Below are 24,826 nucleotides of genomic sequence, written 5' to 3' on the forward strand. Positions count from 1 at the left end.
TTATATATATGAAGTTGTTATGTTCTTTCATGTCTTTTACAAATTTTTGTTTTCATGGATACTTCAAGTTTTCATCTTTAATTCAACTATAGATTACTTGGTGGTTATTTGTTATTAATATAGGCATAAAGTGATGTGAGATTTCTAAACCCACCCTAGAACTTTCCTACATCAATCTCCCCCCGAAAAAGAGGAATAAGTTATAAAGGCTAAGGTATAAGATGAGAACATATGAACACATAGAGGGGAACAACACACACTGGGGCCTACTGGAGGGTGGAGGGTGGTAGGAGGGAGAGGATCAGGAAAAATAACTAATAGGTACTAGGTTTAAGATCTGGTGATAAAATAATCTGTATAACAAACCCTCATCCATAAGTTTGCCTACAGAAAAATCCTGCATATGTATCCCTGAATTTAAAAGCAAAAAAAAAAAAAAAAGAGAAAAGCTTCCATTTTTGGAGATAAGAACTTTTTAGACTTAACCCAACACATTTCTATATGTGTTGATTTGGGGAATGTATGAATAAACGTCCCTAGTCAGGTTTTTCTTGTTGTAGAAAATGGGAAAGGTAAGCAGGTCCATGCCTGTTGCATGAAAGAGATGCTGGGTTAGGATTATAAAGACAGTGGAGCTAGGTTTGTACACAGCCGGACAGAAATAGTGATTCAGAGCTGTTATTATTCCTACAAGGTCAAAAGAAATGGAAAAGGTTTGTAATCCATGTACTCTATTATCAGCATTAACATACTCATAATTACATTTGATTCCTTTCTAGAACATCTCAAAGAGTTTGGAAATATATGTACACAGACACCATACAAAGATAAATTTTTAAAATGTGAGCTTTTAGCTTTAACTTCCTTAAAGCCTATATTAAAGTGTTCAAATATAAATTTTCTTTTGTATATGTGCTTTAAACAGCCACAAATGACAGGATTCTCATGAAATGCTAAAAGGAAGAAAAAGAATATAAAAGATAAATAACTTCAAAGGAAAGTATTTCCTTAACATATGTATATTCATCTGAGTATCTAATAAGTAAACATCTCTTTATGCATATGATATCTGCAAGGATTATTCACTAAGAGTTTCCATATACTTAAGCAATCATACATACAAACCAAATAACTGAGCATAATAAATTTTTAATCAACTCTTATTATACCCAAAACATTTTCGTCAAGATGATAAAACTGTACTATACTTTCAATAATAATTCAATATTAGTAAAAGTTGTTAAGAAAAATACGGCATAAAGGAAATATTAGTCGACTGACATAATTTATTTAGCTACAGATTTTAAATATCATTAAGAGCTGCTCATATTTACCAGTGGGAGTTAATACTTGCTTATTAACCAATATATATTGTTCATTTATATTATATTGGGGCAGGGAATGAGAAAGAGTAAGAGGTAGTAAATTTTTTTAACTCAGAAATTATATAATTTTTAATATATCTGTTTTATTCCTCAGAAAAGAAACACTTTTGCCTAAAACCAAGTATATCTTTAGTAATCTTTATATGTTTATTTTTTGATTATTTTGAAAAATTTGAAATCTGTACATATACTGCAAGTTAAAAATCAAAGTTACAATTAAAACTTAAGTTTTAAGTAACCAGAGATATAAGTATCCTACAGAGTGGCAAGAAATCTACAAGCATGTCCTAGATGGTGAGATATCAAATTTTATTCAGTAGTCAAATAGAAAAAATACATCTTTAGAGATTTTACGAGGGGATGCATTTTAATATATAATTAATACTTTTCACTACAAAGTTACCATGGCATTATTAGAAATTCTCAGATTCAAATACGTCATATCAGAAACACGGTAACTACTAGAAATCACCAATCTAAATATATGATGCTTTGTTAAAGGGAAATAATGAGAACAGGGTTGAAATCATTGCATCCTTTCTTCTATGATTTAAAAATTACTATTCCTGTATTTGAAAATCCATTAGCTTGAAAGCTTTTTGCCAATTCCGTTCTTCTTCATTATATATGGGAAAAAGCAATGGATTTCATTGAACAAGGTTTTACCAGCTATTTTACCATCTTCATGTTTCCCAGTACCTCACAGCAAAGCCCCCCAGTTTCCCCAGGAATGTTTATAGAGTCTGAGCATGGTGAACATACTTCAGACTCAGATCATCATTCCCCTGCACAGAAGAGTCTAGAGAAGGTGTTCTTCCAGTGCAAGGTCCTGAGTATGACCTGAGCAGTAATAAAACAGCAGGCATCATGCAGCATCCTTCCTGATAATCACACAGAAGCCACAATCCTTTATTTTCCACCAACTACTGAATTACATTTCTCCAATTTGGATCCATACAAGAAGCTGATTATGTATAAATTTTGGGGAAAGAAATACAGCAATTTTAACTAAATTATATGTCAGAAAGTCTGGCCTATTTATATCTAGTTGTAGTTGCTCATGGTCACTTGCATTTTGGGTTGTCATTCAGTCCTATAAAGGGTGTTCAACGGATCTCCTGTTGCACCATACACTTGTTGGTTGTTTACAGTCAATGGCTCTTCCACATAGCTAAGCGAAAGCACTTCCCAGCATCTGAATTAGCTTGTTTGATCATGAGTTGCTGTGAAATATATAGACTCTTCTGATTTCTGAGGTAAAAGAGCTCTCCTCCACTCATGAGATTACTTTACATCTAGTAGAAGCTTAAGATATATATTCAGTCACTCAGATATGCAAATTTAACCACGAGAGACAAGTAAATTATGCAAGATGATGTACATTCCATTTTAGCTAGAAAAAAATGTACAAACACTATACAATTCCATTTCAGAGAGGACACCTGAACCAAGTTGAGATGCACTGAACAAAAGTTGCAATGTAATATCTGTGCTTCCATGGATTGGATTTAGTTTTGAAGAGCTGTTTTTAAGTAGTTGAAGAGGTTTTCCATCTTAATACTTTTATGTCTTTTTCCTTGGGATTTTCACAATTTTTCCCCTAAACTACCAAACACATACTAAACCTTCAGAAAATAGTTACATCTCTATTTTGCAATGTTTTCATATTTTTATGATTTATATACAACAATTAACAATTTTAGACAGTCTAGCTAAGCTTAAATTACCCACAAATCTAATGTTTTGATATAAGATCATATTTCTCATATATGTTACTTACTTGTATAATAATTCTATTTGTGAACACCGGCTAGATAAATTTCATACAACTCAGGTATATACTTCATTATATTGCTATATATTGCTGAAACTTTTACAGACACCTTAAAACAGCAAATGACGTTACCTGACAACTTGAGGTTACTGCTCTTGTGTAATAAACGTTTAATTCACTCCAGATTTTTTAAAGTATGAATTCCAGCATTTCCAAAGTAAACAAAAGAAATATGACCTCTAACATTTTAGTATCAAATTTTACAAAACAGGATTATTAAAGTAGAAAAAGATTTCTATGGCTTATGATATGCTGAGTGACACTAGTGATACCACTGAGTGAAATCAGTGATGTCATATTTTTCTGTAAAATTTAATTTCTACACTTTAACAATATTCAGAAATAGTGACTTGTTTAATGAAAATAACATAGTATACACAAAAATGTCCTCATTTGTAATAGGAGTTACTAAATATGCTTTCTAAAACCATTAAGGAATTATGGCAGCAAAGTTTAATTATCAACCACACAATAATCAAATTCAGCCATGACACATTTCTAAATCTTTGCCAAAAGTAACCTTCTTATAAATTCACATAGGCTTTGATAAAACAGAAAACTGGTCTGGAGGAGGATGTTGTCCTGCATCTTGACAGAATCCTACATTTGTCTCACCAGTTCCTCACTAAATATATAGCAAATAGGTTGGAGGTAATGGGCATTTTCTTGATAATTAGCTGTGTAGGCAAATATGTTCTTTGGCAGATAATATAAATGTTGATTTAAGGACCAGCCAATAAAAAGTGCTAAGCTGCAAAACATTCATTGCTCAATTTCTCACAGATTTAGTTGAAAAATCCTCAAGTTCAGGTTTCCATTGTCACCAAGTAACACACTACTATTTTATAAGTTATAAAACGAAATATATTTCACCTATAATTGATCTAATAGCTGCTTAATCACTTCCATATTTGACAAATTTGTGCTATTCACATTAACATTACTTATAATGATGATTAGCACCAGGCAAATAATCCTAAACCACTGTTTCATAGTGAAACTAATCAAACTCTTCATTTTCTTAAACACATAAAGCAATGCATGTCCCGCTGAAACTGAAGAATCTATAATGTATATAAAGTTAGTAAAGACAAGTGGTAACCTATTGCAAACACCAGTAAATTTTAGTTTACGTCTAGGTTTAAGAGATGATGTTTAAAGAAAATGGTTTCAAGCTGGAAGCAAGATACACTGTTTTAAAAACAAAAATAGCACAAGATAAGTGGCATATACTCTAGCAATTTTCTTTAACGTAGCTTTTTCAAATATAATCTAGTCTACAGTGCACTCAAACTGCAGAAACATCCAAATTAGGGGAAAAAAAAGCAATACTTATCCTTGCAAAAAGGGCTTATACTCAAAGGAACATCTGAATAAAATTGAGACATCTGCAGTAAAGTTTTACCTTCTCCCTAGAATGTTTGAGATGAACTCAGTGTAACACTGTCTTCCAAGAAAAGACAAAGTGATCAATGCAAGAACACATCAGGCTGCCTTGGACAGGCCAATCAATGCAAGAAAGAACCTTGCCCAGGGCCTTATGCAAATAGAAGCACGTCCTGCAACCTAGGGAGGAAACATGCGCAATAGATCAATTGGATAAAAAAAACCTTACAGCTATATCAGCTTCAGACAGTAAATATATACTGATGAATATCTCACACTGCCCGGGAATTCTTAAAATGAGTCATTTTTAATGGCTAGTTAAAAACTTTTCCTGGGATCTGGAGTGCAGCAAAATAGAAGAGAATATCATGGGAGAAATACTCAGCATTACTTTTAAGACTGTGCAAATAAAATACTGATTTCTTAAAATTTCTTGGCATAGCTGAATTTTGCTGACATTTCAGAAGGTTAAGTTTTAACTATCTTTGTATTCAAGAACAGAAACTAATCTAAAAAAAAAAACCCCACATACAATCTCAGGTAGTTCTTGAACAAAGAATAAAATAAAAATGTTACAGCAGCAGAAATCATTCAAAATGTAAAATTATAGTCATCATTCACTAAAAACTCACCTTATCACCAAAGATTCTCTATAGTGTTTAACTTATTGATACAGGAACAGTTTTTCTTTTAAAGTTAATGTCTGTATCTCCATGAATCTCTTAAAAATCTGATTAGACCTAGTTAGTACACAAAGTTAGTATACTAAGCTCTCTCTCTATCCCTGTCAAAGGGTCTTAAAGGCAAGTCAGGTAATTTATAAGGCTGTATCGAAAATGATCCGTTATTAGACCTTCGAGGAAAAACAGAGTGTAACATTTTTCTCTAAATATTTTTATTTTTTGTTTTTATTAAAACCAATTGTTTCTTAGGAATTTCAGGTTTTAAAGAGCCTTTTACAAGTTAGCAAAATCAAAATAATATTTTAAATAGGAATTACGCCAGCAACTAAAATATAGATACTACCAAGCAAATAAGAAAACTCTGTAAATATATATTAGTATATTTACTTTAATTGTCTTCTACTTTGGAATTTTAAATTTGAAAATTTAGCTGTAGATGTATTGTCAATCAGGTATGTAGCAAATATTTCTAATATTAAAAATAAATTATATGATTCTTCACTTAGCTACTGATGTATGGGATTTTCCTTGGCAACACACTATATGAAATATGGAAATCAGTCATCTACTGTACAGTTCACTATTTGAAGTGGTTTACTTAGCCATTAGAAGGACATAGACATCTTAAAACACTGATTTATTTAGCCAATGGGAAGGAATACGAAACTCTGCACAATACATCGGGTACTATGCTCACTACCTCGGTGACAAAATCATTTGTACACCAAACCCCAGAGACATGCAGTTTACCCATGTAACAAACCAGCACATGTGTCCCCTGAACCTAAGAGATTGAAAAAGAAATAAAATATTTTTTAAAAGAAACTATGTAAGATAAGCAAAGCTCACTTTTTATTTTTAACATTTCAGTGCTTTCTACATTGGTAAGATTTTAAGTTTCAGTTTACTCTAATAAGATTTTTTTCCTAAGGCATAACTAAACATGTCATTCATTTGATCCTCTTAGACTCAAAGCTTTAAAAAAAACTTAACTACTTTACATAGGGAAAGCATAGAGATAAAAAAAATCAAAGTAATATAATACTCTTTTATAGCTTTTCAAGTATTAGATATCAGATGAAGTGCTTATAATAAATCAGAAAGGCATGAAGAAGCAGGTTAATTATAGGGACTCAAATGTTTCCCTTTTTCCTATTTTAATTTCAAATACAGGAATTTTGAGTTGTCTGGTATTCACAGTGAAATGTAAACTCCAATTTACAGTAAGTAAAATACAAAAGACCAAGCAACTATAGTTTCACTCTTACTAAAATATTTAAATCATTATATTTTTTCCTAATATATAGAAAAAATGAAAGAAAAACAATTTTAGAGTATTATCTAATATTTGATATGTGCTGACATTGCGATAAGCAATGAAATTGCGATAAGTAATGAAATTCTATATTTCTTGACATCAGTTTGTACAATGTGTGCTTCTTGCTTTTAAAAGCACATTTTCCATTTAAAAGGTAGGTAACAGCTATGATGTTGAGCCTGGCAAAGAATTTTGTGCTTTACAAACAAAAGGCAGAATTTATTTTAATGAAGAGTTCCCTCACTAATTAAAAATATCATAATTTATTAAAAATTTACGTTGGGTAGTTTCTTTTTTAAAAAAAACCCAATTAGAAGGAAGTGTGTGTCATGGGTAAATTTACTGGTTCTGAGACTAGGCTGACTTGGACTTGCATCCTAATTCTGTCCCTTGTGCAATCTTGGACAGGTTCCTCAATGTATCTATCTGTAAAAGAAGGCTCATCATACCTACCTGATAGAGTTAAACTTAGGTTGTACAATGCCTTGCTAAATAATGGGTTTGTTCTGGTTTGGTTTTGGAGACAGAGTCTGGCTCTGTCACACAGGCTAGAGTGCAGTGGTGCGACCATGGCTCACCATATCCTTGAGGTCCCAGGCTCAAGCAATCCTCCCCCCTCAGCCTCCTGAGTAGCTAAGACTACAGACATGCACCATCATATCCAACTATTTTAAAACATTTTTGGGCCAGGTGCGGTGGCTCACACCTGTAATCCTAGCACTTTGGGAGGCCGAGGTAGGGGGATCACCTGAGGTCAGGAGTTCGAGACAAGCCTGACCAAATGGAGAAACCCCATCTCTACTAAAACTACAAAATTGGTCGGGCATAGTGGTGCATGCCTGTAATCCCTGCTACTTGGGAGGCTGAGGCAGGAGACTCACTTGAACCCAGGAGGTGGAGGTTGCGGTGAGCTGAGATAATGCCATTGTACTCCAGCCTGGGCAACAAGAGTGAAACTTCGCCTCAAAAAAAAAAATTTTTTTTTAGAGATGGTCTTACTATGTTTTCAGGGTTGGTCTTGAACTCCTGGGCTCAACTGATCCTTTTGCTTCAGCCTACCAAAGAGCTGGGATTACAGGTGTGAGCCACTGTACCTGGCATAAATAATGTTTAATGACCAAATGTACAAGAATCCTGCCTCAGCTAGTGGTCTTTCTTGAGTGGCAGTATAGCATGATGGTTATGAGCATGGACTTTGGACACAGAAAGCATGGGTTTTAATTCTGGCTCCCTCACTAGTTAGTTGTGTGATCTTAGGTAAGTTATTTAATATTTCTGTGGGTTACTTTCCTCATATGTAACTAAGGATAATAATGTATTTCTATCATAGGGTTGTTATAAAGGCTACATTATTTAATATTTGTAAAGCACTTAAAACAATGCCTGGTACTTGGTAGGTGGTATCCTACATAGGTATTACTTCCAGGTGTAACTTACAGATATGGATAACATGAAGGAGCAAATGCTGATAGCAGAGACTGTTCCAGTGAGATTTGAAAGGTCAATTCGATTTAGTTGGTATTAGAAGACAGCTGTCTCTTTCCAGCATGGAATGAGCTGCAAAGAAGAGCCAACCAGGGGCTTGGCCAATAAAACTTATCTACTTTCCAGATCCTCATCAAGTGTTTTCAATTTTCCTGGTTAAACTAAATTTCCAGACCACCACATCAAAACATATTCAAAATTTAAAGGTAAATGATTCGGGGATTGTTCATATTTTACATTTTCTACACCTTCTTTCCCCTTAACTAGTTTGAGTAATGAAGAATCGATGAAAATTGAAAGCCTTAGTTGGAAGGTACAAAAAGAAAAAGCAATAAGGAAAGAATAAAATCTAAATCATCATATAACTCAACAGAGAAATGTAGACTTGAACCCTGAAACATATAAAAAACCAGGAGGTTGTTTGAGAGTTAAAAGTCACTACAGTTAGTACATTACACTACTTATTTTTCACAGGTACTTGATGAGAGGGAAAACAAAAACACAACTGTTACAAAGTGAGGTCATACTTTTAATAGGAGAAATATATATTTCAATGTTTCTCATCTGTAAAATGGGGATCATAACAGTATCTCATAAAACTGTTATGAGGATTAAATGACATAAAGTATAGAAATTGCTTGGGACAGCGCTTGGTGCATTATCATTTAAGCATGAGAGATGCTGATGATGAGCATGAAGATGATGCCACTGCCTTCTAATTTGCAAGAGACTCATAAATGCTAGTTCTATTTAAAAAGTTTACCCTTAAAGACACTACTATGAATTGTTTAGAACTGATCTTGACACAAACATGTCTTAGGCCATCATGGCTGGCTGAGAGATTACATGTATTCTACACTGATAGCAATGAGAATTAGGCAGAACTCTTAACACGGTAATTGGATATGAAGGTATCTGTTCTGAGAATCTATTGTGAGATCTTAAACACACATGCTACCAGACGTTAAAGTTTACGATATACTAATGATATCTAATATATTACTAAATATTTAATATGTAGACATAATATAAATATGCTTAATATTTGGATAGATGCCCTACAATGTGTAATAGGAAGCAAACCTGAAAATTTGAGGCTGAGCCTAGAACAATGGTAGAAACTTTCATTACACTATCAATGATATTGGAAAAGGAATTATTTTCTGAGATAAACTGAGCAGTAATACAGTGGTAATATATAGGCCACTGATCTCACATCATTTTATTATTGCAATTTACAAGGCATCATTTGATGGAAAAAGTCAAGGTTTCTTTGTTGTTAGCAGACAGAGTATTAGAAACTTTTGGAAAATCAACATTTATACTTACAAAGAATCCCAACTGGAAGGAAGTCAAGACTGGGTATTTCTACTGTCGGAGAAAGTTGAGTGTGTTTTATCTTTCTGCCCAGAGCAGAAAGATAAATATCAAGTTTTTCTTCTAATGCAGCTGTCTGGTGAATGCAGTATGGAAATTTGGAGATAAGATATTATAAGTTAGATATTGAGACTTATGGAAATTTAGGCACAAATAGGCATATTAGAGATTTAATATGCCAAATATTAAATCTCTAATATGCCTATTTGTGTCTAAATATCCATCTATATCATTGGACTCAATTATAAAATTGTCACTGAAATACTGAATAGCAATTTCTATTTTGCAAAATCTGGCTTCCATCGTTGTTCCCTCAAGCCTTCCCTTCACAAAGATCCAGTATGCTTTGAGTCTAAGCCTACCTGGCTCCCCCGAGTTAATTTGAATAAATTATTTAATAAGGATCAGAGTCTAACTATTAAAAGTTAAATGGCTTTCACTGTAAATTTTTTTTGGAACCCAGAAGTCCTTACCAATTTGAGATGTCCGAGGTGTCACTGTGGCTGGGGATTTTATTTGGTAGAGGGCTTACAATGAATGATCATTTTAAGGTTACAAGAACAGTAAAAACAGCCTTATTATCAACTGAAATATGTTTTTCTACATTTCTTCTTATAAAAGGCTTATAACAGTCAATCACAATCTCATATTTTCAGTAAAATACAAAATCTCTCATTAAGATCTTTTATAATACCAATGAAAAAAATATTTCTTATGTAATGATTTCTATTTAACAAATTAGTATGTCAATTCCTTTGAGTTCTCCTTAACTTGTTACTGTGCTAATTTTGCCAGGCAATCCTTGGTTTCCTGGCAGTCTTTGTGGAACTAGAGACAGAGTGACTAATCTACTAATCTCTCAACTACAAAGATGCAGGGAAGGCAGTATGGCCTGAATGCAGCTCATCTGCTATGTGGACACTAAGAAGAAGTTCTTCCAAAGGTAACTCCCATGGAGTAAGATGGGTCCTTTATTCTACACAAAGATCCCTATTAAAGATTAGTGAAATTTTTCTCCATTTCAGCAGTCTTTCAAACAACAGAATCTTGGTGTGCCTGAAGGATATAAACATTAAGGAGTACACTAGTTTCTTAGGGGAAATAATCTATCAGAAATTAAAACAATCACAACTGGGCCGGGCACGGTGGCTCATGCCTGTAATCCCAGCACTTTGGGAGGCCGAGGCGGGTGGATCACGAGGTCAAGAGATCGACACCATCCTGGTCAACATGGTGAAACCCCGTCTCTACTAAAAATACAAAAAATTAGCTGGGCATGGTGGCGTGTGCCTGTAATCCCAGCTACTCAGGAGGCTGAGGCAGGAGAATTGCCTGAACCCAGGAGGTGGAGGTTACGGTGAGCCAAGATCGCGCCATTGCACTCCAGCCTGGGTAACAAGAGCGAAACTCCATCTCCCAAAAAAAAGAAAAAACAATCACAACTAATATCATACTTAACAATCAAATACTGAACAATTTCCTTGTAAGATCTGGAACAAGATAAGGATGTCCACGCTAACCACCTCTATTCAACCTTGTAACTAGAGGTTCTAGCCAGGGGAATTTGGCAAAAAAACAAAAATAAATAAATTAGATAAACATGCATCCAGAGTAAAAAGGAAGAAGTAAAACTATCTGTATTCACAAATGATATCATCTTGAATATGAAAACTCCTTAGGAATACACACACACACACACACACACACACACACACAGAGTAGAACTAAAAATGGTGAGTTCAGCAAGGTTGCAAAATAAAAGACTAATAAAATCAATCATGTCTCTATATAATAGTACTGAGTAATATGAAAATGAAATTAAGAAAACAATTTCACTTAGAATAGCTTCAAAAAGAATTAAATGCTTAGCAATAAATTTAAGAGAAGCATCAGACTTGTACATGGAAAACCATAAAACCTTTTCGAAGGAAGACAGAAATAAATAGAAAGAAAGCCCACTGTCACAGATTAGAAAACTTAAGATTGTCAAGATGGCAATACTCCTCAAATTAACCTATGAGTTAAATCAATCCCAATACAAATCTTTGCTCCTTTTTTATTTTTACAGAAATTAACAAATCAGTCTTAAAATTCATATGGATATACAAGACCTAGAATAGCCAAAATCATCTTAAAAAAGAATTAACAAAGTTGGAGGATCTCTTCCCTGATTTCAAAACTTAGTACAAAGGTACAGTAATCAAGTCAGTGTGGTACTGGTATGAGGACAGGCATATATATGAAATAAAAGAGAGTCCAGAAGCAAACCCTTACATTTATAGTCAATTGATTTTTGACAAGAGTGCTAAGACAAATCAAAAGAGAAAGAAGAGTCTTTTTCAGCAAATGGTGTTGCGATAACTAAATATCCATATTCAAAAGAATTAAATTGGACCCCTACCTCACTATACAAAAACTAAATGACAGAAACAAAAACTAGATAAACTGGACTTCATCAAAATTACAACTTCTGTACTTTGAAGGAAATCATCAAGAATTAGTAATCCATATAATGGGAGAAAATTTTCACAGTCATTTATTGATAAGAGATTTGTACCAATATATAAAGATCCTATGAAAAATAAAAATAAATGACAACCCAATTTAAAAATGGGCTAAGGATTTGAGTAGACATTTCTCCAAAAAAATACAAATGGCCAACAGCACATAAAAAGAGGCATAACATCATTATTCATCAGAAAAATGAATAAAAAAAAAATAAAAACAAAAAAACAAACTACAGTGAGTTGCCACTTCACACCTACTAGGATACCTAAAATAAAAAAAGACAGACAACAATAAGTGCTGGTGAGAATGTGGAGAAAATAGAACCCTCATACACTGCTGGTAGGATTGTAAGTATGGGGAGAAATGGGTAATGGGTATGGAATTTCTTTTCGGGTGATGAAAATGTTCTAAAATTAGATAGTAGTGATAGTTGTATAAGTTTGCAAATATGCAAAAAGACTTTGAACTGTATAATTTATTTAAAGGATGAATTTTATGGTATGTAAATTATATTTCAATTAAGCTCAATACATCTCCATTAAAAATATGTAAATTGTATGTCAGAAATAAAAAAGTTTAAAAAATGCAAACAAGCAAATGTAAGCTAATTATTAAATAAAAGGTGAAGTTGAACCAACGACTGGGGATGAGATGGAAAGTTTTCTAGACTTATTTCATAGACTGCCATATAACATTGTAAAGATATTATTGTAATGATAATTTACTTATACTATAATTTAGTTTAGTCATTTTCCTATTTTATTGAAAAGACTATACCTACAAGAGTGTGTCACAGAAAAGCAATCTTTTCAGTCAGACTGAGAGCTGGCCATGTCGGCAACAAGGAGTCTACAGATGTCTTACACCAGAACAAAAAAAGTAACACTGCCTAATGTGAAGTAACTGATTAGGTGGAATTCCCAAATCAGTCAATATTTAAATGGAGAGTAGGGAGAATTACTAAATTTAGTTAGTAAAAGAGTTAAGGCTTAAACTTTATATGTTGGTCAACTAACTGTGCAGATATTTAATGTTGTTGTAATATATATTAGTTTCAAACTTGGGATAAGGGCAATATTAGACTCTTAATCCTCAAGATGTTTCTAGATCATCTGGGCAAAACAAGATTGGACACAAAAGATAACTTTAACAAAACTAATTAGTATGTATCTTGTAGTTATATTAGAAAAGGCAACTTATTTTTACTGAATTACCTGAATTTTTAAAGTAGGTTTTGTAAGAGTATTTTTGGCCTGAGTTATCTGGATACCATTATGACTCAGCTTTTCTTGCTTACCTCCCTCATTTTCACTTCCCTCAATTTTTGATTCCTAGCAGCCCAACTTTTAGCTGTTCTCATTGATCACATTATGCAGATATCTTACCAATATCCAATTTACTTTGTTCCTCGTGGACAAAATATAAATGACACTTCTTTAAGGTCATAGTTAGCTGATGTAAAAGACTAATTATTTTAGTCCCATTTTCTCGTCAGTGTAAATCCAAATCATGCTCCAGGCAATTTAAAAAGATCTACTGAGAGGAGAGAGAGGCTGCGTGTCCTCACACAGCTATGTCCAAAAACCAGTCCTCTATCAGCTGCTGAAGGGCAGCTTAGGCTGCCTGGAGGCCAGGGTGCCCAGCATGGAACAATGGCAGGAAAATAGAGTTCCCTTCATTCCTTAATTCACATGCAAGTGAGGTGCCAATCAAGTGCTGACAAGCATGGAGAAACCAAAATCAAAAGTGGGTAGCGATACACTTTCAAAAGGGGCTGTTTTCACACATTTCTAAGTGATTTTTTAATGATGGTTGTGAATATACTACTAATAACATGGAAAGGAAATAAAAGTAGTAAGAAAAATACAAATTTTGTATCAGCTGAGATGATTCAATAAACTAATAAAATATATTTATTAAAATTACTTAACATGTTTATAAAAATATATGAACACTCTTGTTTTGGATAAGCAAGTAAATTTTGATTCAAATTGATATATTGAGCACTGCAAACAGGGAAGGTAAGGTGTGCTGAGATCATTAACCGGGCACTGACAAAGTCTGCTAATTTCCAAATTAAATAAAAAAGTTAAGGTTACTTGATTCTGCCAAACTGATCACTTAGAAAGATAAGAACAAAACACTGAAATGGCCAAAAATAAAAGCGACAAAATCACTTCATCACAGTGACTGGAGAAAAAGATGATGAAGAAGGTCAAAAACTGCATTGTTTTAAAATGACAGTTAATTTTTAAAAACTGAGCCTGAATTTTTTACAACAAATATAAGGCAAAAGTAAGTTGCATTATTTGTAGATTTCTTTCCAGATGAATTTGGTAAATACATTCTAATTATGGTTACTAATTCTACTACGTGCAAAGTAAAATTTTTAAGAAATTTCAGGCTTTGTAAATGATGGTTTAATAATGTAACTTTCCATATTGGCATTATTTTAAGTTTACAGAAAAGATAACAGAGGCAGATATATTACTTTTAAAAGTTTATTATCAGTTCATGAGATGAAACGGTTCTTTCCTTCTGTCTTTAATGACTAAATCCTACAATCAAGAGTTGTCTTATCAAAATTTATTTTTACTAGGAACACAGAAAGTTTAGATAATTGAAAATTTAAGTTGTTACCATATGGTGAGAGTAAAAGCAATTAATAGCATGTTTTTAATATCATGTTACTTATTATAGTAAAATATATACTTTTTTTAATGCTGTTAGATCTAACCAGGTTGTAAGATTTACTACCATAAAATTAACACTGGTTTAGAAAATAAATTTCTGATTATAAGATATTCTTCAGGATAAATTCAACACTTTAAGATACAATATAATAGTAAATTATATCCTCACTTTTCAAAAACAACAATAGCAAAATATTAAAGCCATAAATAACTGCATTTACTGGTAAAACTGTACTTGCTACAGTTTACCTTTAAAACTACATTAATGTAAATACATTTATTTACATTAAATAAAATTTTTTTGAAACTCATGACATAAAGAATGTGAACTTGTATGACAATGGTAGAAAAACAATTTCCATGCATTCAAACATGATGATGATGCTACAAACTAAGACTGTTCCCTAAGAAATGTGTGCGTGTGTGTGTGTGTGTGTGTGTGTGTGTGTGTGATCTTTAATAAAAAGCAAAATTTTATGACAACTTAAATGACTGAAATCCAAAGGATTTACTGTCTGACATGTATAATGCACTACTGGGACAAAAAAACTAAATCATAATTTAAGATTTACATATTAATCTTTATAATTTACTTGCTTGTAAAGTTAATATTAAAATTTTGAACAAAAGTAAAACATTTCATACAGTACAGTTACGTTGAAAAGTCCTGAAAGAATGCATATTTGTCAACATTTTAACACCACGAGTTTTTAAATCTTTTGCTTTTGCCTAAAATTGAGTAACTTTTTTTTTCAGTTTTAGGCAAAAGCAAAAATTAAAAAACATTTCAATTTTTATTATTTCTTTAACAATACTGTATTTTAGAAAGCCTTTCAAACAAAAACATACTAGACCTAAACATATTAATCAAATTTGTCAAAAAATAATGTAAAATTCATCAGGGTACAATGTTATTTGCTTAAAGGAATCCATAGTATTAGGTCAGGAGCCACTCTTTATTCATTTGACACTATTTGTAAGCTTCCATTACATACCCCCAATCAAAGTTATTTCATAAAAAGTAGCAAAAAAAAAAAAAAAAGAAGACGATGAGATAATTGTCATTAATACTTTAAAACCTAAACAACGTATATTACATTAAATAGACTTCTCAGCCCTGGCGTTGCCTGACAGATATGTGATGTGCCAGTGGTTATATTATATTCCTCCTCCCATGCATGTGCCTCCTGCAGAGATAGCAGACTACAGAAGCTGACCCTTACTGAGACCATCTTGTCTCTCTGACAAAGCTTCTTTTTAACTTCTTACTTACTGGTTACTTCCTGTGATGGAGAAAAACTTTAGCTCAGCTTGTGATAATTTCACAGGCCCTGAGGACCCTGACCCTAATAGCCTCAAGGTCAGAAGTCAAGTCTTGTTCTGAAACATCTGTGTGCTTTATATTAAAGTGGAACAAAAGTGGAGAAATATCCACCAGTGTGTGACAAGCAGGACGGGCAAAATAGGACTGACACACTGGTCATCTGTTAACTCTGGTATCTTCAGTTCATTTTAAAAACTGTCCAAAAGGCATGTAAATTTCAAGTTTGGTGTGTAAAGGTTTTCATAAACTGTCTTAAAGTTTAAAAATGGGAATTTAAGTTATATAGAACTCTGAAATTTGATTAGCCTTGCAGACTTTCAGACATATTTTAAGTCACTCTACAAGTCAAGAAATTTCATGCTTTAAGTAATTTAACAGCTTACAAAGAAAAAAATAAGCTATATATAATCTATATCTATGGAGATATATAACTATATATATTTTTATATATAGCTATATATCTATATCTGTAGGGATTGAAAGGAATTATTTGAAAAACAACATTCATATTTTAAAAAGTATATCATACTAGTATGTTAAAGAGCTATCCTAAGATATATCAAAATAAATAAATTAATTCAGTACAGTTAAAATTAGTTGAAAATAATCTCTAAAAACTGAAATAAATTTAGGAAATAAATGATTTAACTTAACAATTTATTGATCTTAAGACAGTAGAAGCACTTGTAGAGTTAGGTCAGCTAAAATATTCTCAGATGTCACTACCAATTTTATAACTAAATCAAGAGGATAAGCACAGGGAGGTTGAAAAGGTCATAGAAATATATTTAATTTCCATGTCAGAGAGAAACAGGCCAAAGTGTCTCTGGTTTAATGTCCACTTAGATCTATTTGGATTTAAAATTATCAACTTTACTTTTATCAAATTAACCATTTTATGATAGCATTGGTAACTTCCTGTAACATAAGATATTATGGACAGGGAGGCATGAATTCTTCTTTAATCCATTATTAGAATTGATTATATCACATTAACCATGCTGGCCCATGATTGTGACATTGTAATATTGCATCTAAAACAGATGGAATTCAGAAATTTTGGTAATTTTTTTCCAACATGTACATATAATCTTAACTCCAAGAATCCAATTATTTTGAAATATGAAGATTTCTATGACCAAACAATGCATTCTAGTTAGAAGCAGACTAATGGAAGCTTTCTGGTAGTTTTAATATTAATTATATAAAATTCTGATCAAGTATCAAGTACAAGTCAGTTAAAAACTATCAAAATATTCTCAAGTATTCAAAAGGTCTCTTGAAATTTTAAATACTTTATAGATAACATAAGCCTCAGTGGTGTATACATAAGCCTCAATGGTCATACATAAAGCAGGAAACATAATAAATATTATGAAATGTATGATAATCGGCACTATAATGTAGAAATTAAAAACTAGCATGTAAATAAGGAAAAGGCAAAAAGCTTTCCGGTTAGCACTAAAAAGCTCTGTCACCATAAAATAAATTAGTAAATTAATAAATTCTTTTCAAGCATCATAAAATTATTTAATCAAAGTACGTTATTTTCATCCTTTATAACATAACTTAAAGAGTAATGATACCAAAAGAAAGAAAGGAGAGGGGATAAACCTACAAAGATAATAGAACTAAAAAGAATAAAATATGCACTTACCAGTTCAACAAAAGCAAGTCCCCCATAGCTGTGAGCAACAAAAAATACATTCTCAGCAGCAGACTGAGCTATGAAATGATCCCAAACATAGATTGCATGTTCTTCAGGAGAACCATTTTCCTATATGGGAAACAAATATCACATATTACATAGTGTATCTAATTATTATCATAGCAAACAACAATTAAAATATATGCTCCATACACAGCATAAGAAATACAATGGTTATAGCTCATTCAAAATGAAAATAATACAAAAGAACTACATTGAAAATTCAAATTAGAGAATATGAGAGGACTTCAAAAAGTATGCAAAAAACAAGAATTAAAAGATAAAAATAAAAAAAGAAACTTTATTTCCGAACATTTCATCAAGGTCAAGAAACTTTTTAAAGTGATGATACCAGCCTTTTAGTCTACCCTAAAGAACTCAGGGTCCTGGCAATTTAAATATGTCAATGCAGTTATTTTTACATTACTAACTCAAGAAAAGTGGTGCCCTTAAATATTTTTTAAGATTGGAAAACTAAAAGTCAGAAGGAGCCAAATCAGGATTGCAAGGTGGATGCCTAATGATTTCCCAGAGAAACTCATGCAAAATTACCCATGTTTGATGAGAGGAATGAGCAGGATATCCTTGTGGTTGAGAACTCTCTGATGAAGCTTTCCCAGGCATATTTCTCCTAAAGCTTTGGCTAAATTTCTCAAAACACTCTCATAATAAACAGATGCTATTGTTCTTTGGCCTTCTAGGAAGTCAATAAGCAAAATGCATTGGGCATCTCCCCAAACTGTTGCCAGAACCTTTGCTCTTGACAGGTCATATTTTGTTTTGCCTGGACCACTTCCACCTCTTGGTAGCCACTGCTTTGATTGTGCTTTGTCTTCAGGATTGTACTACTAAAGCCACATGTTTCATCTCCTGTTATAATTCTTCGAAGAGATGTTTCAGGATTTTGATCCAAATGGTTAAAAATGTCCATTGAAATATCTGCTCTTGTCTACAGCTAATCTGGGTGCAACAGTTGTGGTAAACATTGAGTGGCAAGATTTTAGCATTCTTACACCCAAGCTTCACTATAAATTTGATGCTTGTTCTTGCTTCAATGTTAGCAGAATTCATATTGCTCTGTTATAATTCTTCGAAGACATGTTTCAGGATTTTGATCCAAATGGTTAAAAATGTCCATTGAAATATCTGCTCTTGTCTACAGCTAATCTGGGTGCAACAGTTGTGGTAAACACTGAGTGGCAAGTTTTTTCATCTTGAATTCTGCAGTCAAAATTGCCTAAGTGGAACCAACTGAGACTTCTATATGTCAGCTACTGTTTCTGTTGTTAATCACTGATCTCATCAATTAGGGTACAAACAAGATAATTTTTTTCTCCCAAATTCAGGCAGATGGTCAGCTGCCATGAGCTTCACTTTTAACATCGTCCTGTCCCTTATTCAAATGAGTTAGCCATTTTTAAACTATTGATTTCTTTGGGACAATGTCCTCATAAACTTTTTGCAAAACATCAATGATTTTAGCATTCTTACACCCAAGCTTCACTATAAATTTGATGCTTGTTCTTGCTTCAATGTTAGCAGAATTCATATTGCTCTGACAGGTGCTCTTTTCAAACTGATGTCCTATACTTCTTAGTGCCTTGAATGAGATCCTGTTCAGGCATGTTACAGCAAGTTAAGAGTTTATCTTGGTGCAATAGAAATGAAATACATACATAGATTTTTTATAATATGCATTTTCCATGAACTTTTTGAAGGTCCCTCAAAAATTAGTAAGTACATTAGAATTATATAGCAGAAAGTTATACTGGTCTTTTTATAAAACAATGTAATACTAAAAAATTTATTTACATTCTCATATTTAGATGTGAAAATATTTAATATTATATATATCTAAATTATTTTATGTATAATATTTTAAGTATCTCTGTAAGCTAAAAATAAGGAAAAATGAATAATAAATAATTTCTGCTGAAATTATTTAAAAATATATACTTTTTTTCAAAAAGCATTTTCTATACATATTGCATTTTTGGAATTGGGAAAAAAACCCAAAATATATAAACCTAGGGACTTTTACATTTTTCCTAACTTGCTAAATCCAAGTAAATGTATATATATTGCTGAAGTTGCAAAAGTTATATAATAACTTCATTTTGCTGTGTTTATTTCTACGGCTGACATATTGTGGTTAAAGCCAAAACCTGAATAATGTGAAAAACAAAAACAAACTAAAAAATGAAATAATACTGATCAAAAAGCAAACTGTGAAGAACCGAAACATCATGAAAATGTTTTGTACAAACATTTCTTAGAAGCTTGAACACTAAAAGACTCATTTCCTAAGAAGGTCATGGATATTAGACAATGTACACAATCACATTTTCCTTTTTAGAAATTTTGTAATAAATTATTAAGGTCCCCACATGCATGGCTTCACTTGCCATCTAGAAGTTAGTTTTCCCTATGTCTTTCTCTGTCCTACATTTCTCTCCAGAGCCACAAAGCCAACTACTTAATGGTCATTTCCTTCTGTGTGTACCATAGACATGTCAAACTCAACCAATTCAACACTGTACTAAAAACTTCCTCTACAAATCTGTATTAACTAAGCTCCCACATCCAGCTGAAATCTGAGAATCATCTTTTATTTCTCTCTCCCCAAGTTTCTCATATAATCAGTCCTTAAAATCTTATTGATCCTGCCACCAACTGTCTCTCAAGTCCATCTACTTCTCTCTCATTTCATCTGGGTTACCACAAGTCACCATCATTTCACAAGTGGATGACCACAATAATCTCTAGCCTAGCTTCCTTCCCTATAGGATTGACCATTTACATGCTCTAATTCTGTAGTGAGAACGACCTGTCAAGAATGCAAATATGATCATGTTGCCAAGTTATTCACTCCCTGCTTAGAATCCTCCAGTTTTCTCATTGCCCTCAGAATTAAGTTCAACCTCTTTTTTTTTTTTTTTTTTGAAAGAAAGAAAAAGAATAAAGAAGAGGAGGAAAAAGGAAGAGAAAGAGAGAGAGAGAATGGGAGTATTGCTTTCTTGCCCAGGCTAGAATGCATTTTAGTAATGGGTATTGAAAACCTCTTTTATACCAATAATTATACTTGATGTAAACAGGAAGGAATAGGGAAGAAAATAACAAACAAGCAGCCAACCAATATTTCATTTAAACCTATGCAATGCTATGCGATTACTGAGGAGTGATTTACTTCCAATTATGTAGTCACTTATGGAATAGGTGTGAGGTGGTAATGTATGTTTTATGTATTTGAAGTGGAGAGTTCTATAAATGTTTATGAAGTTTACTTGTTCCGGGTCTGAGTTCAAGTCCTGGATGTCCTTGTTAATTTTCTGTCTCGTTGATCTGTAAAATCGTTAGCTCTTCTTGTTACATTGATCCTTTTGCTGTTATGTAATGTCCTTCTTTGCCTCTTTTGCTCTTTGTTGCTTTAAAGTCTACTTTATCAGAGGTGAGAATTGCATCTCCTGCTTTTTATTTATTTGTTTATTTTTACTCTCTGATTGGTTGATAAATCTTCCTCCTTCTCTTTGTTTTGAGTCTTTGTGTATTGTTGCATGTGAGATGGGTCTGGATGCAGCATACCAATGGGTTTTGGCTTTTTATCCGATTAGAATATACATAACTTTAATACTGGCATTTGATGCTAGCTGGCTGTTTTGCCCATTAGCTAGTGTAAATTTTTCGTTGTGTTAATGTTCTTTTCTTTTTGACATATTTTTGGAAAGGCTGATATTGGTTGTTCCTTTATATGTATAGTGCTTCTTTCAGAAGCTCTTATAAAGCAGGCCTGGTGGTGGTGAACTCTCTAAGTACTTGTTTGTTCGCAAAGGATTCAATTTTTCCTTCGATTATAAAGCTTAGTTTGGCTGGATAGGAAATTCTGGGTTGAAAGTCCTTTTCTTTAAGGATGTTAAATATTGGTCCTCACTCTTTTCTGGCTTAGAGGGTTTCTGCTGAGAGATCTGCTGTAAGTCGGATAGGTTTCTCTTTATGGATAACCTGACCTTTCTCTCTGGCTGCCCTTAGTATTTTCTCCTTCATTTCAACCCTAATAAATCTGGCAATTATGTGCCTTGGGGTTGATCTTCTTGAAGAATATCTTTGTGGTGTTCTCTGTATTACCTGGAGTTGAATATTACCCTGCCTTGCCAGGTTGGGAAAGTTTTCCTGAATGATATCCTGAAGAGTATTTTCCAACTTGGATTCATTCTCTTCATCACATTCAGGTACACCTATCAAACATAAATTGGGTCTTTTCACATAGTCCCATATTTCCTGGAGACTTTGCTCATTCCTTTTCATCCTTTTTTCTCCAATCTTGTCTTGTTTCATTTCACTGAGCTGGTTTTCGACTTCTGACATCCTTTCTTCTACTTGATCAATTCGACTGTTTAAACTTGTGCATGCTTCACAAAGTTCTCGTGTTGTTTTTCAGCTCCATCAATTCACTTATATTCCTCTCTAAATTGTCCATTCTCGTTAACATTTCATCAAACCTTTTTTCAAGGTTCTTAGTTTCTTTGCATTGGGTTAGAACAAGTTCTTTTAATTCACTGAAGTTTCTTATCACCCACCTTTTGAAACCTGCTTCTGTTATTGGAACACACTCGTTCTCCATTAAGCCTTGTTCCATTACTGATGAGGAATTGCGATCCCCTGTAGAGGGAGAGGCATTCTGATTTTGAGTATTCTCTGCCTTTTTACGCTGATTTCTTCCCTTCATTATATATTTATCCATCTGTTGTCTTTGTAATTACCGACTTTCTAACTAGGTCTCTGAGCAGACGTCCAACTTGTTGATTCCCAGTGCCGAAATCTGAGCAATCCACTGCACTGGCCAAAATAGCGGTGTTAAGATTGATGGTGCTTTTCTGCCCGGGAATCTCCAGACTCTGCACCAAAAACTGGCGCACTAAGGCACCAGCAAAACTGCCGCGCCGGCCACAAGAGTCGCCCTGGTGACCTGTGGGGCTCCTCTGCTGGGAATCTCCTGGTCCGTGAGCAACTAATATTCGTCTGAAAGTGTGGCGTCCTCTCGTTCTGTGTGCTTTCACTGGGAACTACGAGACCGAGGTGCTAGTGATCAGCCATCTTGGATCTCTCTCCCTCAATCTCTTTTTTTTTTGAGACAGAGTCCTGCTCTGTTGCAAGGGTTGGAGTGTGGTGGCACCACCTTGGCTCACTGCAAATTCACTGCTTCCCAGGTTCAAGCAATTCTCCTGCCTCAGCCTCCTAAGTAGCTGGGATTACAGCCATGTGCCACCACGCTAAGATAATTTTTGTATTTTCAGTAGAGATGGGTTTCACCATGTTGGCCAGGCTGGTCTCGAACTCCAGACCTTAGGTGATTCACCCACCTTGGCCTCCCAAAGTCCTGGGATTACAGGCATGAGCTACTGTGCCTGGCCCTCAAACTCCTTAGTATGACATTCAAGGCCCTTTATGATCTAGCATTGTCTATTGAACTATATCTTTCAACCACTGCCCTACAAAATACCTTAACCCCAAAGACATCCCTTTGCCCCGAGAAGATAAAGAGAACATTTGCTTTGTTTCAGTTGTAGGGAGCAACCTGAAGTAATGTAATGGTGCCATATTTTGCTTATCTATGGAGTATTGCATTTGTCCAGAAAGTGATCTCACTTCCCATGCCACCTTCTACTGCATACTCCCTACTTGTCTTCAGTACTGAAATGAGATATCACTTCCTCTGGAAAGTCTGCCCTATTTTTCCCAAGGACTAGGTAATGTCTTCTAACACCAACTTGTGAATGCTTCCTATTATTGCACTGAAGGAGCTGTATTGTAATTACAAGTTAGATTATCAAATTCTTGAGGCCAAGAGCTGTGTCTTCTTGTTTATTAAAACTTAGTGTAATAAATGAATAACAAAAACACATTTATCTTCAGGTTGATTACCTACAACCTTGTAGTCATATATTAAAATACAAACATACTTCCAAAGACATTTCTTAGTAACATAAATATGAAATTACCCACACTGAAGATAGAATAAAACAGTTGGAAGGAAAATCTTGTAGGGATTTTAGGCTTTGAGAATTTAGCTCTTATTAGTTTAAAGGGTAAGAAAATGGTTATCATAAAAATGAGGACAGTGGTGAACTTTAAGAAAGGGAATGAAGTTGTGACTAAGAAACTGACTTTTAGTGGCTGCTAGTGTTCCATTTCTTGTCTGGGATGATAGTTATATCAGTGTTTTCTTTATAGTTATTCTTAAAACTAACCATACATATTTAGCACTTTTCTGTAGACATATCTGGAGTGACCATACAATTTGTTATTCAAACTTTTGAGAGTGAACAGAGATACTATCAGTAATTGTAGTGAGAAAATAGGTCTAAATTGGGACTATATAGAAAAATCCTGGACACTTGATCACCCTAGTTATAGCTCACAATAAACAAAATATGAAAACAAAATAAAAGGAGAGTTAGCAGAGTTTCCACCAATTGATAGCATAAAATGGCATAACTAACCATTTTAAATACCTGTGATGGTCCTAAATACTCCATATATGGACAGGATTACATATATGTGTGTGTGTGTGTGTGTGTGTGTGTATATATATATGTATGTATGTATGTATATATATTAGATACGCATAGATTACTCTGTCTCCATTAAGCTCTGTGCTGGAAGTGGAGGTGGAAGAATGATAAGTATCCCATGATCCTAGCCTTTAATAAGTTAGAGGTATTAACACATGAAGACTTCAGAAGCAGTAGTGTGTGAGGAGTATTACTTCTTTTGTTCCTGTTGGATTGTCCTGACACCAAGGCTAATGGGCCCATTACAAATCCATACTATCAGACCTCAGTGAGTTTCTCCTTGCTGTCTCCTCACCGTCACCTATTCTTCCTTTATACTGTTGGGATCCTATTTGTCTCATTCTTCCCATTCTCACCACTATTTAGGTTTTCTTACATTAGACTTTAGTCTCATTTTTTTCCAGTCCAGTGGTCACCAACCTTTTTGGCATCAGGGACCAGTTTTGTGGAAGACAGTTTTCCACAGACAGAGCGGGAAGGATGGTTTCGGGATGATTCAGGCACATTAACTTCATTGTGCACTTTATTTCTATTGTAATATATAATGAAATAATTA

At 33.6% G+C, this 24,826-nt stretch overlaps 1 protein-coding gene across 15 annotated transcripts in view; it reads right to left on the reverse strand.

The window, feature by feature from the left end:
* ARB2A (ARB2 cotranscriptional regulator A) overlaps positions 1 to 24,826 on the reverse strand; it is a 508,497-nt gene that overhangs the window by 194,231 nt on the left and 289,440 nt on the right. For all 15 annotated transcript variants that reach the window (XM_064376141.1, XM_021665393.2, XM_064376139.1 and 12 more), the window contains one exon: positions 17,651 to 17,770. In XM_064376141.1, the coding sequence (XP_064232211.1) occupies positions 17,651 to 17,770 (120 nt within the window). The remainder of the gene's footprint in view (positions 1 to 17,650; positions 17,771 to 24,826) is intronic.

The sequence above is a fragment of the Aotus nancymaae genome, unplaced genomic scaffold (genome assembly GCF_030222135.1).
Source record: "Aotus nancymaae isolate 86718 unplaced genomic scaffold, 86718_ANA_hifiasm-v0.15.2.pri h1tg000014l, whole genome shotgun sequence".
Taxonomy (NCBI): Eukaryota; Metazoa; Chordata; class Mammalia; order Primates; family Aotidae; genus Aotus; species Aotus nancymaae.